The 17,048-nt window shown below is 39.1% G+C and overlaps 1 protein-coding gene across 7 annotated transcripts in view; it reads right to left on the bottom strand.

Annotated features, from left to right (window-relative positions):
- Positions 1 to 17,048, bottom strand: part of PLXNB2 (plexin B2) — a 467,944-nt gene that overhangs the window by 187,808 nt on the left and 263,088 nt on the right. For all 7 annotated transcript variants that reach the window (XM_053253237.1, XM_053253239.1, XM_053253232.1 and 4 more), the window contains one exon: positions 12,823 to 12,884. Coding sequence is in view for 1 of the 7 variants with exons in the window: in XM_053253239.1 (XP_053109214.1) it covers positions 12,823 to 12,824 (2 nt within the window). In the remaining 6 variants the exon portion in view is untranslated. The remainder of the gene's footprint in view (positions 1 to 12,822; positions 12,885 to 17,048) is intronic.

A 17,048-nucleotide genomic window follows, 5' to 3' on the forward strand; every position in this document is an offset into this window, starting at 1 on the left:
AATGTATATGAAAAACATCTTACAGATGGCCAAGTCCTTGCATAACAAGCAGTGTTTATTTTTGGTCTTTTTTTCTTCTTCTTCAGACCTTAGCTAATTAGTTTCTGCTTTGCCAAAGTCTTGTTTTTTGACTGCTTGCATTTTTAGAGAATGGTTGTGTATGTCCGCATGTTAACCCTTTACTTCTGGGTCTTTTAAACATGGCAGTCTTTGCCCCTTAGTGCAAGATGTGTTGGGTTACTAGGCCTCTGATGAGCAAAGGCACTGTTGCTTCCCTCGGGCAATGGGAAGTAGTGCAATTCCTTCCCTCAGGGAAAGCAGCAAAGTTCCTAGGAATCTGTGGTGCTCTTTAACAAGTGAAAAATTGTTGTCCACAATCATAGATTGTTGCATTCACAGCTGATTCACATTTGAACAACTTTCAGATGGCAATCTTTTGTATGAGCTGGCAGAGTCATTCAGGTGTACTCACAGAATTGTGGGTCATTATTATAGAACGTTATCTTACTACCTTCCCTGGTGGAAAATAAATAAATAGAAGTAGCTGTAAATAAGATGTGACCTGTTTTATTAAATATGTAGTTGTATCCTAATCACATAAAAAACATAGGATATAGCACTAGTTTGTGTTAAGTCATTGAGTTTCAGCATGGATATACAATGCTCAAACAAGACACATTGTCTTTTTAAAAAGTGTGTGTGTGTGTGTGTTTTAAGTGAGAGTTTTAAGCCCTAGGCAATTTTCCATATTTAACAGCAAGCAGAAGATAAGGAGAGTAGTAATGGAGCTAGCATATTTCAAAACAACCTGCCATGTTAATATAATCCATTCTGATCTATAATTACAATGCTTCCAGTTCACACCTGTTTTTACCAAACAATAGATTAAAAGGCTATCTTTGCAGCAGAAGAGCAAAGACTGATGGCCCATGCAAGCGTCTAACACAACCATGCAAATTTGTACTGGGAAGCATTTTGAGGCCGCCTGGTATAATTTAATGAACTGATCTCATCCATCTCTAAAAAATCAGTGTCTTTACCCAAGCAGTGATGAAACAGAGAATCACATGGGGTCAGCTCTTCACAAACAGAGAATCAATGGGGCCAATACCAAGGAAGATGTGCTTGTATGGAAATAAATATATTTAATATATTTCACTTTTGAACAGGGCTGAAATAGGCCTCAGCCTCAGAGTATTTTCTGAGCAAGAGGAGGTGCAAGCTCCAGCGCCATCTTGGAAGGCATGCATGGAGCACTAGGAAGTGCAATCCTTCCCAGTGTTTTCCTTTAGTGCTCTAAGAAGAAAGCATTGGGAAAGACTACATTTCCCAGCACTTTGTGCATGCCTTCCAATATGGTGTCAGGACTTGAGAAGGTTCCATCTCTCTTACCCCACTGGCCCTGGGGCAAAGCGCAGCAATAGTGAAATCAGATACCTCTGTGCGGTGCCAAGAAGACTGTGTGGAATATTCTGCTTCAGCTGAAGGTTTGTTCAGATCTAACCAACAATGTCAGGGAGGTGAATTTAGGGTCAATGGAGCCACCACGAGCCCCCAGGCCTCGCAATGAAGAACACTGCTAATGATGGAAAATAACATGCATAATAAAAATACAACCCCTGCTAACTTGGCAAAGAGGCACCTTTTAACGTGGTGATTCTCTTCATTTAGGAGGGGGAGAGTAACTGGCCCTATCCACCCCCAGCACAGTACCTCCAGTGACTGTTGCTGGTGTCTATCGTGTGTTTCTTTTTAGATTGTGAGCCCTTTGGGGACAGAGATCCATCTTATTTATTATTTGTTATTTCTCTGTGTAAACCGCTCTGAGCCATTTTTGGAAGGGCGGTATAGAAATCGAATAAACAAACAAACAAATAAATGATACATGATCATGACATGCAACATTCTATGTGGAGTATCCGTGGATCCGGGGTGGACAGAAATTACCTCGGAGCTCATTTCCACCTGCCATATTGAGTGCAGGAGCCATTTTTGGCTCAGTCAGTTTAAAAAACCCATTTCCCTCCATTAAAAATCATAGAATAATGGCAAAATGTGGGCCTCTGGAGACCCACGGAGCACATTAGGGCACTTTCCATTTTTTGCCTGTTTTTTTGCCATTTTCAGCAAGATTTTCAGGCCTCCAGGAAACTAACCCTGCACATAGAGTTTAACCCAGCACATAGAGTTTAATGATGCAGTATTCTCAGTTTCACTATCCGTGGTAATTGCAGAGAACGGCATGCCCGTGAATACAGAGGTCCATCTGTATTTAAATTCTTGTAACTCAACCTCAAGCTCAGAACACACACAATCAAATCAAGTGTATTTTTTAAAAAATTCTTTAGAAACAAGCTTCATTGCCATTGAGGAATGTTTAAGGCAGCTTTGTCAGTATGTCAAACAATTTATTTTGACATGGTTTCCAATCATTTTTTAAAATTTTTTTAAACCTTTATGCTCATATAGATTCTGTTGAAATCAGTGGGACTTTGCTGAAATGAAGAGCACAGCCTCAACATCTCCAGGGTGAATTAGGTGCTGTGCGCTACTGCTATATATTATGCTTTATAAAAATAAGGGTTCAGGTAGGCTTCTCACACAATGCAACACAAGGCCTCATTTAAACATGGATCACATTGTATTGAAGCATTATATATCCTTTACATTCAAATTGAGCTACTGGCCCCTATTTAGGTATGGGTAACTTGGCAGTATATCGTTTATCATGCTGCATGTATGCGCCAACAACTCCATTAAAGTGGAAAGCCAGCTACATGATATGTGACAACAGATATGTGCACTTTCACACAACTATCTTAATGACTGACCTAGATTTATTTCTGGAGCTCAGATTCTCACTGCGGGCAAGATCTAAGATTCCTATTGCACATGTTACATCATTAGCAGGGCTTGCAGAAGCCTAACATGCAGGTTTAACATATGCAGTAGTTCTAAAGACACATTTTTACAAAGCTTCATAATTATAAACTTTCTGGATAAAACACAATCAGAACATTTATTAAAGAAACCCAGCAGTTTTAAGGTCTGGAACACAGCTCAGGGATATAATTAAAAAGGTGACAAACCCAGTTTTTATCTTTTAAAATTGTTTTTCTGTAAACAATTAAACCTACGTTCTGGCAGTTGTTTTTTCAGATTTAAAAGATTAAATTTGGTGTTTGTTCCCACCTGATTATTCACACAGAGTGTCATCATTCTGATGTGATTCACCTGATTCATCAATGGTACAGTGCATGTTACAATATTACCTCAGAATTTCTGTCTATAGAAGAGCTGCACCTCCTATAGATGTTGGACTACAGCTCCAATCATCCCTGACTACTGGTTGCTGTGGCTGGCTATTATGAAACTTGTATTCCAGCAACAGCTGGGAAGCTAGTGTTGTGCAGCCCTGGCCTAGAGAGACGTTGCTGATAAAGAATCATTACATAACATATACCCACTCATTCTAACAGACTTCCAAATGCCCACTTAATCCAAACAAGAAGCAGCAGCCAAAAAGTCTCTTTCCAATTGGACTATTCCTAATCTAGTTAATTGGAGACTGGTCTGTATGTCACCCCTGGCTAAAGTGGGTAAAGAAGCACCTTTCACAGTCACAATTCTCTTTATATTAATCAGGGGAGAGCAACTGGCCCTATTCAACTGCAGTATAGCATTCCTCCATAGGCTGTTACTGATGACTACTTTGCAGGGTGGATTTGATTTAAATCAAACTGATTTAAATCACGATTTAAATCACTAGCAGGGTGGATAAAAATAAAAAAAAATCTGATTTAAATCAAAAAAATCCGATTTAAATAAAAAAAATCCGATTTAAATAAAAAAATCTGATTTTTTTTTATTTAAATTGGATTTTTTTGATTGATTTTTCAGTTTGATTTAAATCAAATCCACCCTGCTACTTTGCATTTCTTTTTAGATTGTGTGTCATTTGCGGTCAGGGAACAAGATTGTCCTTTTTATTCTCTATTTAAATTGCTTTGAGAATTTCTGTGAAAAGTGGAGTACAAATAGAAATCGTAATTGTTTTCTTATCCTTAATCTTTTCCCTTCCTCTCTGGTTTGTGCCTTTAGTAGCAGCTAAAACATTCCAAGTTGGGTCAGAACAGTATGGAATTGCTCTAAATTTGAAACCCAGACAAAATGCAAAAACCACTACTAGTAGTATTAACCAGTAGTATTAACCACTACTGCAGTTGTCGCTTTCAATTAGTATTAACCAGTAGTATTAACCACTACTGCAGTTGTCACTTTCAATTAAGTTGACATGCCTTTTGTATCCAAGGTTTCCTCTTCACACAAGGATCAATCAGGGATGAGCACGAAATGGATTTTGCATTTTGTTTCGAGCTCAAAACAAAATGCAAAACAGCCGAAATGTTTAATTGAAGTAGCAGTCAAAACAGATGACTCTAAGAAACCAACTTGAAATGTTTCACATGTTTCAGTCATAGGGAACAATGGGGAAGCTCAAAACATGGGCACCAATGTGGGTTGGGTTTAAAAATTGACTAAATGTTTAACCTTTCACCAAATCCAAAGGTTAAAATATGTTTAAAATTGTCTGCTTGTCCATTTCCTTTGTGGTAGGTAGGTACCCTGGTACCTACCGTGGTAGGTAGCACCCATCATGCTCTACCACCTTACCCACTTTGGTGTCCCTAGGAGCTACTCATGGGAAATAATGGGGTTTTTCAAGTTTCCCCATTATTCCCTATGGTCAGAACAAGCTGGATTCATAGAGTGCACATGCAAGTTTCCACTGCAATCTGCAATTCATTTTGCAACCCTGCCTTGAAAAACACTGCAGAAACAGAGAGAAAAAAGGAATCTTTCTCTCCAACATAGAACACACATTTCAAACACAGTCCCCAAAAGGCCAAAAATGAATCACTGACCCAGAATCCACTGCCAGCCACCATGCCTGTGCTGCAGTAACATTATTGGCACAAGTTGCTCTCTCACACAAAAATATGACTCAGTACATTACTTTCTAGCTAACATTGCAATAGCTGCCACAGCAACACCTGTAGCAGCAAGCATAGCCATAAAATCAACTAGAACTACTTCAGCCACATTTTGACTGAGTACACCCCGCAGTGCAGATTGCAGAGCAGAGCAGAGCAGTGAGTCGAGCACAAGTTACTATCAAGGCTAGACATCGAGCTTCTCACAGCAATCACCAAGAAATATTACAGAGAGACAGCTGCCACTGTCCATTTATTGCCATAACACTATGTCACAAACAAAACAAACCACAACTCAAGGAAGGCAAGCACCTAAGTTCTGCCTTTGTCAATCTGAGATCCAGAAAAACTAGATAGTTACAGCAGCGATAGCACAGCATATTATACTCAGTGTTGAGAAAAGAAAACCACAAAATCAAACCTTCCTTCTTCCTCTCCAGATGTCCTCTTCAAGCGAGGCATAAGGGTTTTCTCTGCCTACCAGTCCCTTTGAATAATTTTGAAATTTCCTTCTTTTGTGTTCCACTCCCTCCCTCTTTTGACACAGCCAATGGGGGAATAGTTACCCATGACAACACTTGATTTGTATGATAACAAGCCAACCAAGAATGAAGCATATTGCAAGCCAATCGGAATCCACTTCCAGAAAACCAATCCATAATGGAAAAACAGGCCTTTGAAATAACACTCACAATGTCAAAATGTTTCGATCGAAAAGGGGTTGTTTTGCTCTGAGCAAGAAATAGGCCCTTTATTTAGAACAGGGCTGCTCAACTTTGGCCCTCCTGCAGACGTTGGCCTACAATTCCCACAATCCCTGGCTATTGGCCACTGTGGCTGGGGTCTATGGGAATTCTAGTTCAAAAACAGGTGGGGGGCCTAAGTTCAGCAGGCCTGATTTAAAGGGTCTTTAGTTTCAAGCTCAAAACACTCGAAAAGGCCCGTTTTGAGATGAAATTGACCATTTTGAGTCGAAATGTTTCAACGCTGAAATATTTTGCACAACACTAGTAGCAATCTTGTCACCTAAAATACTTGTTGCCACAATTTTGTTTAGTATTTTTCACCTGCTCCACTTTCATTGCAAAGGGAAAGCAAAGGAAAATAGCTAAGAGTAAGCACAGCATGGAAAAAACACACACACCACAGTTTCATTTAGAAAAGCAAACAGGCTACAATTCCCATTTACAAGGCATCAGAGTACTTTTAGAGTATCTTATTTACTATGTTACCACAGGCCATTTTAGTAAACTGAATATTGAACATGCCCAATTACCTAATAAAATATCACAACTCATTAGATTTGCTAAAAGCAATACACCAAAACAAAAAGAAAAAAGCTACCGATATCCAGCTTGAATTGTGCTGACTAGGCAACTGAACTGAGCTAAGAAAGAAGGAAGAACAGCAGAGACTGCAAGGTAACAGCCAGCATTTGTAACTGTTGCCAACAATGTGAAGTAGACAAATTACCTGTCAATGTGTCTGTTTTTCTCTTCAGACTTCAAGTTCCTGTTTCCGTATACTCACATCCCATTGCCTACAACCTTCAAAACAAGGTCTTCACAAGATATGTCTACAATTGTAGCAATCCAATGTCTTTGCTGCACAAACAAGAAATATATTTCTGCCTGTAGGTATTGAAAGGGTGTGCTCCAGGAACGTGAACTTCAACACAGAAAAAATACATCCAAAACTTTTAGCTCTGACCCTTGCAGAGACTCCTCCCTTCACCAGCAACTAAATTTTAACTCTGATAGCTAGTCATCTCCATGCATACAAGGGTTTTAATGGGTTTTGTATTGCGTGTAGAGGTGCAATTCAGATGATTACCCCCACACACAATTAAAGGACGTGCTGAGAATGCATTGGCATATCTTTTAATAATGTTGGGGCTGGTGCATTCTTGGAGCATCTGCCCCTTTCATCACGAGTAGGGGGCTGTGTTCATGTGAACTGGACCAATATCTTTTTGCAGGACCCTAGCCATCAAAGCTCCTCCATACCCGGCCTATGAAGCCAGTGTATGGTGATTCACTTGGAGAATGAGAGGAACCAACAAAAACATATAACCTATTTGGGGCATTTTAGATTTTTTAAATAAGAAATGAACACAGACTAATGCAGTCTAGCAGTGCTCATTCTAGTAACAGACTCAATCGACTTTTTAAAAAACCACATAGTCCACTTTTCTCAACTCAAAAGGAATCCAGGCTGACTATTACCATATTTCTTGCCCCCGAACATTCTAGTTTTGCTACTTTTCAAGTACAGACACATTAATGGAATTATTTCTCTATAGATAGGACCCAAAAAATAGTGGGGGGAGAGAAGGGGGGGGAGAGAGAAAGAGAGAGAGAGAGAGAGAGAGAGAGAGAGAGAGAGAGAGAGAGAGAGAGAGAGAGAGAGAGAGATCCAAATTATCCTGCTATCAATTTGAAATATTTCAAAGTTATCCTAATACTTACTTTAGAGCAGTGGTCTAAGTATGGCATATAGACAGACTATAATGCTGGATAAATTTGTGAAAGCTGACATAACTTCATATCGATCAGCAGCTCAATTTTCCAAAGTTCCTAAGCTCTCTGCAATATTGCTTCTAATCAGCCACTTGCCACTTTCCCTTCTCTCTGTTCACAACAGTTCAAATTCTCCAGCATAGAATCCAATATTACTACTTGACCTTCTCTGTCCATTAAACTCACTGTCCTGATTACTCACAGGAGTAACTGAAGCCCACTATTTACAACAGAATATGTTCAATGTGGCCGAAAAATCATTTCACTACTTATGTCTTTCAACTGTGGCTGCTCCTCTTGCACCCATTTGCTCAATAGCTACTAGGAAGTACTTGGAAGTGCATAAACTTTGATAAATCAAGAAGCTTCCTTCATGTATGCTCCTGAAAACTACATTTGTCTTGTCCTAAGAACTGAACAATAGAAGCAAAAATATTAGTTAGAGCAAATGCTTAGCATTCCAGAGAAGGCAGAGCATATATGGCATGAATAATAGGATTGTGCATGCCTTGATCTAATGAACATGACAGAACACTATTTGAATACTAATGTAAAATGCCACTTTTTCTTTTCTTATTTTATCCAACTGCCAGAATTCATGGAGACAATCAGTATTAAAACCAAAATTAGAAACTCTGAAAAACTGACCAAGGTTGCACCTAAATTATGTACAGCTTCTGATTAGATTTTTCTCCCTGCTGCTTGGCATTTCACTTCTTTGTGATTCTTCTGTCGTTCTTGGAGAGTAAGTAAATGCATGTCTCATGCCTGCCCTAACCCTATCACTTCATTTCTTGGCAGCTAGTATAATTCCAATCAGTAATGAAGCCAAAAGATTCAAGGAACGCCCCCGCCCCCCAATGATGATGGGGATCCGTGGGTTTCCACTATAAAAACAAGAATCTCAAGTGGTACATTTGTGTGCATGCATGGGAGAACAGAGGGAAACCTTTTACTTTCAATTTGTAGTCAAGTATTAATTACAAAATCCGGGAAATGCAAACCACAGATAGGGAGGAAAGCAGGTTTTTTTCCTGGTGCATGTCCCAGCTGTAATTCGAACTAAACCACAATTTCAAGATTTTTATATGTAATATAGAATTGAGGTTTACTTTAAAAATAAAGTAAAAGTTTTTCCTCCCCCCCCCCTTGCATGCAGAAAGGGCAAATCTGGGGGGTGGAGGTGGCACAAGCCCACCATTCACAGAGGTAGCATTTCCAATGGACCTGACCCGCCGCCCCTGCACACGCTTCACAGACATTGAAAATCACAGTCTCAGAGACTCCAGACAGGAGAGGAAACTGGCAGAATGGACTTCCTTCTGGCATCAAGGACAGTCCTGGCAGCCCATCATGAGGGAGGAGCTTCCTCCCTCAACTCCGGTTACAGCTCTTTGTAATTCCAGTTCTGCCTTCAGACGTAACATTTCCGAATGCAAACCTCAGGAGCAGCAAAATTCGGAGTGAGTTTTGGGTTGGGTTAAAACTGGAGTTTGGGAAACGAAAACCTGGGTCACTTTTCTGACAGAACCGCAGCTGCATGCATTTCAGACGGAACCATGGCTGGACATACAAGAAATCCAACCTCAGGATTCTTCACCTCCGATTTCCTGTAACACGCAAATGCAGCCATAGGCTCATTCTCATAGCAAGAAACCTCGGTTCCCCATCATTTCTGGACTAGTCATTATCTCATGGCATTAAAATATTGATTAAACACATTAGGCAGCATCAGATATTTGGCTGAATGGTGCTCTGTCATTTGAAGTTTCTTCTGTTCATGAAATGAGTTGTGCAGACACAAGGACCACATACTGCTCATGAAAGGACTTATTGTGTGAGTGCATCTCTCCTTCCATTGCAGAAGAAACTTCTGGTGAAGGTACATTACTATACCAAAGGTTTGATGCACCCACTGAATGTGACTTAATATTTAGTAAGCCTTTATGAAGCAGAAATTCTAGATACAATATAACTTGAGAGGAGTTTATTTTCATAAAATTCCTGTCAATCAGTTTTCAGGACAAACAAATTTGCTAGTTTGATGCAATGGTAAGCTGCGGTTCGCAGTACTAAACCAGTTCAATATAGATAGATAGATAGATAGATAGATAATCAATAATCATTGATTATATCAATATATAATCATATATAATCAATATATAATCAAATTAATATAATATATTAATCTGGATCATGCCCAATTTATATATATATATATATATATATATATATATATATATATATATATATATATATGGCATGATCCAGATTAATTCCAACGAAAAACATTGGGACTAGCTTGTCTCATTTGTTTAAATGATGCTTAGATCCTGACCATTGTTATACAAAAACGGTGCAGCAATTTTTAAAGATGAATTCCACCATGCTTCATAGTTCCTGAAATGGAATCAACGTTTGTGTTTCCCTCTCCTTCCCCTACTTTAAAAAGCCTTTGCAAAGCCAGAATACACAAATATACCTATTTACATAAAGCAGCCCTATTGAATTTTTCCAGTTCATCGGCCTGTGACTTCCTGCAAAAATCTAACAAGTATTGTTCTGTTCCACCCTATAAATATGGTCTGCTTTTTACAGCTCTTACTTGATGTCTCTCTGCAATCAGTACTTTTAATTGTAACAACAAACAGGTATTACTTTCCCTACAATGACTGGATCTTTTCTGAATGTTTATACCAGCCTATACACTGAATCTGACATGCTTTGCAGTAGTATAGGCACCATATGGCACCAAGTCATTTTCATGCACCATGGACTCCAGAGAAGACTACTTCAGTGCATATGGGGCATTACCGCATGGTAGATGAAAACTCCTAAAATTGAACAAGGAAATAATTTTTTTCTTTAAAGTTCTTATTGTCTTTCTGCCATTTATAATTTCCTCTCCTTTAAGGGCTTATTTTCCCCTCTCTGTTCCCCACAAGGGTTCCAACTACTGATTTAGGACAAGATGGAAGGGAACTTCTTGTGTTCTCTATTACGGCTCAGCATGCAACTGGAAGGGATGAAGCAGTAACAGACACAGAAAAACAAATGTGTCTCACATTGTTCATGTTTCCACCATCTAGACTGCACTCTCAAAGCAGACCTACAAAGGTGCCACATGACTTGCAGAAATCAAGTCTGCTGAATCACCACAGTAAAAAATTGTATCTACTCCATAGTAAGCACCCTATGTTTATGTATTTAAATGTATATCCCACTCTTCCTCCATTAAGCCCAGAGTGGTTATGTTTATCCTCACAAAAAGCCTGTGAGGTAGGTTAGTCTGCGAGATACATGACTGACTCAAAGTCACCCAGTGAGTTTCATAGCAGCATGGAGATTTGAACTCAGAGTCTCCCCAGTCCTAGTCAACACTATAACAACCACTACACCACTCTCCTGTGCATATTCTCTATTGTTTTAAACAGCACTGCATTTATTATATGCAAGTTATGCCAGTAAAACACAATAAGCATAACATTGCATTGCTATTATGACCTCTACCATAATAGGTATTTGTATTGTAGTTATCAGTGTTAGAATTTTCTCCTGCCCTTGAATTCTCCTGTGCTACACCTGGAGACTTTCCTAACTGAATAATGAATACTGGCTATAAGAGTATGTTCTAGTGGATGTTTTACCTTTAAAAAAAAAAAAAACTGATAGAAAATAGCAATGGAATATCAAAAAGCTCAAAGAGCCTCTGGTGGCGCAGTGGTAAAACTGCCGCCCTGTAACCAGAAGGTTACAAGTTCGATCCTGACCAGGGGCTCAAGGTTGACTCAGCCTTCCATCCTTCCGAGGTCGGTAAAATGAGTACCCAGAATGTTGGGGGCAATATGCTAAATCATTGTAAACTGCTTAGAGAGCTCCGGCTATAAAGCGGTATATAAATGTAAGTGCTAAGTGCTAAAAAGCGGGGATTTATGGCAACATCAATACTAGCGCATGCACGTACACACAAAAGAGCTGTGTGGACCTTCATTACGACTATTTAACAAACACTTATAATCAGGGTTATGTTCACTCCATGATCATGCAATAGACAATATCATTGACAATAGACAATGAGTATAGGAAGGAGGACATAATTGCTCTTAATTCTTCTGGAGTACTCCTGATTACACAGTTGTTGAATGTTAAATGTGATGGGAGAGGGAACTAACTACTCTGCAGAGATATTACTCAGTAATATTTTACAGTAGACTCATGTTGTGAGACTCGTGCAACTTGATATTAGGCCAAGAAGTGGGGGGGAAGGTAGGTGGGGGCAGGGTTTCTAGCAGTCATGAACATGGGTTTCAAAACATGTGAGCAATGTCTGATGAAACTTTAGCAGGGAAAAAAATCACAGGTGGAGGAATGACATTGTAGCTTTTTGTCCCTTTCAGCAGAGCAGAATTATGACCAGTAGAAGCAGAATTATGCAAAATAAGCAAATCTATGTAAAGACTTCATATGCGTAATTCATTCTGGTCTAAGTATTTGAGGGGTTTTTTTGTTTGTATGCTAAGCACATAAAACACACAGCTCTGATACATGCTCTGCTTAGGGCCTTTTGTGAAAAGAAACCAGCTTTTTTACTGATCTCTAACCTTTATGCTCCAGAAACTAATAGAGTTACTATTTGGACTCTAGCAGAGATTAGAGACATACTGATAAAGAAAGATTTCAGAATTCCTCTAGGTAAAACAACTGGTATTTGTTCATTTAGCTTGATTCTTAACAGCTAACAAAAGAAGTAACACAGATATGGTTTTTAGAAATCTAATCGTTGTTGGATGTGCAATAGTTGTTGCATGCTGGTTCTGTTGAGAATGGAAGCAGTGTGCAATTGCTCGATGATTATTAGGAGTGGTTCAGTCCTAATGTTCAGTGCCACTCTCTTGTGCAGCAGTGTGGGACAGGGGATTTAGAGCCAGGTAGCAGTGTGGGCAGGATCTGTACCTTCTAAGTTCCACTGTAGATGTCAGCCACTACTGAACTGTTCCAATAGTACATTCAGATATCAAATGAGACTTGCTCCTATGCTATTTGCAAATCCTTAAAGAATCCCAATAATTGTCTGAAACTCATACAAAAAATTTATATGTGTATAATCTGTGCCTTAATATGTTTAGATGTGCATAATACTACTACATAGATAGTATAACACTGAATCAAGTGTCCACTCCATTGAATATGACACTGAATGACACTTATGACACTGAATCAAGTGTCCACTCCATTTTCAGGGCTTAAATAAATGTGTAGTGGCAGACTTAGAAGTCCTATGAAGCTTTTCAACAGGGAGAGTAACTTACATTTACTAGTTCTTCCTTCACTTTCCTTATTTTTCACAGACCCCTTCTACTTCTTTAAAAACCTAAAAAAAAAAAAAGAGGAAAAATATTATAGTCATTTCGTTTTCAACTTTGCAAACTATAGTTCGCAGAACAAGAATCAGACAAGTTCAAAAATCATAAGCATCTTTAATGTAAAGCTAAATATAACTGGGCCTGCCTTTAAACAGCTAACTAGAGAGACATTGTTTGCATGCAGAGTTTGCCTAGTTCAGTCCCACACGTTGCTGATTAGAAGGTCTAAGGGAAGGCAGCAGGGCTGAGAGTCTTCTGCTTGAGAGGTTGGAGAGCTGCTGCCAGCTGCACTAGGCAGAACAGGGCTTGACGGACCAATATTCTGACTCAACACAAGACAGCTTTATGGGTTACTTGAGATATGCTTTCATCCCCGGCCCACAGAAGCAGTGCTTTTTTGTATTCTTCTGTATCATTCATGCAACAATGAAATATAATAATAATAATAATAATAATAATAATAATAATAATTATTATTATTATTATTATTATTATTATTATTATTATTATTAACTGGAATAATAGCAGATGAAGTGACAGTTATTAACTAACAAACAGCTTCCAGTTGAACAGAAAGGAAATTGTCCAAACACCAGAGGCACAAAAGACCAGATGCTGACTGACAAAATGATTTTAGAAAACTGCAAGAGAAGAAAAACAAATCTAAGTGTTGCATGGATTGACTACAAGAAAGCCTCCGATTCATTGCCTCACACATGGATACTAAAATGTTTAGAAACAACTGGTGTCAGCAAAAACATTCAGATATTTATTAAAAAAGCAATGAGCATGTGGAGTACACAGTTAACAATCAATGGCGAGACACTTGGACAGGTTAGCATTAGAAGAGGCATTTTCCAAGGGAACTCACTATCCCCTCTGTTGTTTGTAATCACCATGACCCCACTTTCACAAATACTAAACAAAACAGGCCTCAGATACCAAACATCTAAAACATCAAGTAAAATCAACCATCTGCTGTACATGGACGATCTGAAGTTGTATGGAAAGTCCCAGTCAGAAATCGAATCACTGCTAAACACTGTCCGTATATTCAATAGCGATATAGCAATGGAGTCTGGACTAGACAAGTGTGCTGCATTAATAATGAACAGAGGGAAAATAAGAAAAACAGAAGGAATAGAACTGCCCAATGGAAGCAAGATCAAGAACCTGGAAGAGAAAGAACATTACAAATACTTGGGCATTCTCCAGGCGGATAACATCGCACACACTGAAGTTAAAAGAAAAATGGGAAGTGAATACATGAGGAGAGTTAGAAAAAACCTAAAGTTCAAACTCAATGGTGGGAACACCATACAAGCCATAAACACCTGGGCTATACCTGTTATCAGATACACTGCAGGAATAATAGACTGGACCCAGGCAGAGCTAGAGACGCTGGATCGTAAGACCAGGAAAATCATGACCATCAATCATGCTCTGCACCCCCGCAGTGATGTCGATAGGCTATACCTCCCTCGCAGCTCAGGTGGAAGAGGAATGCTGCAAGTCCATCAAACAGTAGAGGAGGAGAAAAGAGGCCTTGAAGAGTATATCAAGGACAGTGAAGAAGATGCACTTCAAATGGTCAATAATGAGAAACTATTCAACACCAATGAAACAAAGCAGGCCTACAAGAAAGAACAAGTCAAGAACCGAGCAGAAAAATGGAAAAATAAGCCCCTGCATGATCAATATTTGCACAATATAAGTGGAAAATCAGACATCACCAAGACCTGGCAATGGCTTAAGAATGGCAACTTGAAGAAAGAAACGGAGGGTTTGATACTGGCTGCACAAGAACAGGCACTAAGAACAATTGCAATAAGAGCGAAAGTTGAAAAATCAACAAGTGCCGCCTTTGTAAAGAAGCAGATGAAACCGTGGACCACCTAATCAGCTGTTGTAAAAAGATTGCACAGACTGACTTCAAACAAAGGCACGACAAAGTAGCAGGGATGATACACTGGAACATCTGCAAAGAATACAAGCTACCTGTAGCCAAACATTGGTGGGACCATAAAATTGAAAAAGTTGAAGAAAATGAAGATGTAAAAATATTAAGGGACTTCCGACTACAAACAGACAAACATCTGCCACACAATACACCAGATATAACCGTAGTCGAGAAGAAAGAAAAACAAGTCAAAATAATCGACATAGCAATACCAGGGGATAGCAGAATAGAAGAAAAAGAAATAGAAAAAATCACCAAATACAAAGATGTACAAATTGAAATTGAAAGGCTGTGGCAGAAAAAGACCAAAATAATCCCAGTGGTAATTGGCGCCCTGGGTGCAGTTCCAAAAGACCTTGAAGAGCACCTCAACACCATAGGGGTCACAGAAATCACCATCAGCCAATTACAGAAAGCAGCTTTACTGGGAACAGCCTATATTCTGCGACGATATCTATAACAGCAGCAACAACAATGACAATAAAATTCAGGTATCCCAGGTCCTTGGGAAGGACTCGATGTCTGGATAAAACAAACCAGTCAATAACACCTGCCTGACTATTAAACAAGAGAATAATAATAATTCTTTAATGTCATACAATCAACTATAGCAAAACATGGCATTGGTTAAAGAAGGGGACACTAAAGAAAGAAACAGAAGGTCTCATTTTTGCAGCCCAGGAACAATCACTACGAACAAATGTTATAAAAGCAAAAATTGATGACACAGAAAGACAGTAAGTGTCGGTTATGCAAGGAAGTGGATGAGATGGTTGAGCACCTTGTATGTTGTTGTATGAAAATTGCACAGACTGATTATACGGAAAGATACAATAAAGTTGCTGCTATGATCCACTGGAACTTTTGCAAGAATTACAAATTGCCAGCAAGCAAGAATTGGTGGAATCATCTGATTGAGAAGGTCACAGGAAATGAGGAGGCAAAAATCCTTTTGGATTTTAGAATACAAACTGGTAGGCATTTAGCGCACAATTCCCCAGATCTAACAACTACTACTACAAGAATATTGAAGTCATTGAAGAAGATATGACAAACCAAATGTAATATATGTATTGCACAGGATAACTTTTTGTAACAAATTGAGAGCCTTAATTTTGTAACCAATTAAGGTACTCCAAAGTGGAGAATTTTCCAATATTATATAAAAGAATAATCACAATGCACTAGCTAAACCTTGACACTTTAAAGCTAGCAGTAATAAGAAAATCTTAACAGAACTGGAACATGACATTTGGACCTTAGCAAATGGAACATGTGGACCTTAGCAAATGCCTATGGAAAATAGTTTCATAACTGACAAGCTGAGTGCTCTCGATTTCCTCTTGTAAAACAGATCTGGCTCACAGATACCTTTTGAGGATGCTCTACTGGTCTAGCCTCAGGTACTATGACAAATATAGACAGAGCTACATGCTCTGTTTCTCTGTCCTCCCCATACCAGGGAAAGCAACGCTTTGCAGTCAGAGTGTACTTGCATAGTTTATGCTCTTCTCAGTATTTAAGCTTTCATCAAGCCAAAAAGGTAGACCCTCTGATCCAGCCACAGTAGAAATCATTAGGGGCAACTGGATTATGTATGTACTACAGGTGTTTGGCAACATAATCCAAGTCCCCAAACTGACTTAGGTGCAAATGCACCCACTGTACTGCCCGGTGGATGCCTTTCATGTGCATTTTCCAAGGCACCAAGTAGTGGCAACAGAGATGTTTTGTGATACATGCTGTAGTAAGGACTTTTATTAGGGCCTACAGGTTGCTGCAATAGTAATTCATATCTGTATATTTTTGGAGCTGTATTTCCCATGGATCCTAGCATCTATGGACATTGCCATGCATGCCTGTAACAGAACCCATAGATGCTGTGAGTACTGGTCATAAGCCTTTTCCACTTCTCTGGTAAGCTAAGGAAAAGCAAGAAAGGAGAGGGCTCTTACTGGGTGCTGTGGAGTGGTGATTAGATCCAAGTTCCAGGGGAAAGATTGCCTCTGAATTATAAGCCATTGGAGAGTGGAACTATGCGTCACCCCAGCAACTATATTAGTCCCAGAGACCAGGGAAGTGTGGGTTGAATTCTAAATAGATCCAGATAGTAATGTGGACACCAGGAATCAAGTGTTCCCACAACCCCAATCACTACCAGCTTTAAAAAACAAAACACAACACTGCAGAATATATGCAGTACTAAACACAA

This window comes from Hemicordylus capensis, chromosome 5, assembly GCF_027244095.1.
Source record: "Hemicordylus capensis ecotype Gifberg chromosome 5, rHemCap1.1.pri, whole genome shotgun sequence".
NCBI lineage: Eukaryota > Metazoa > Chordata > Lepidosauria > Squamata > Cordylidae > Hemicordylus > Hemicordylus capensis.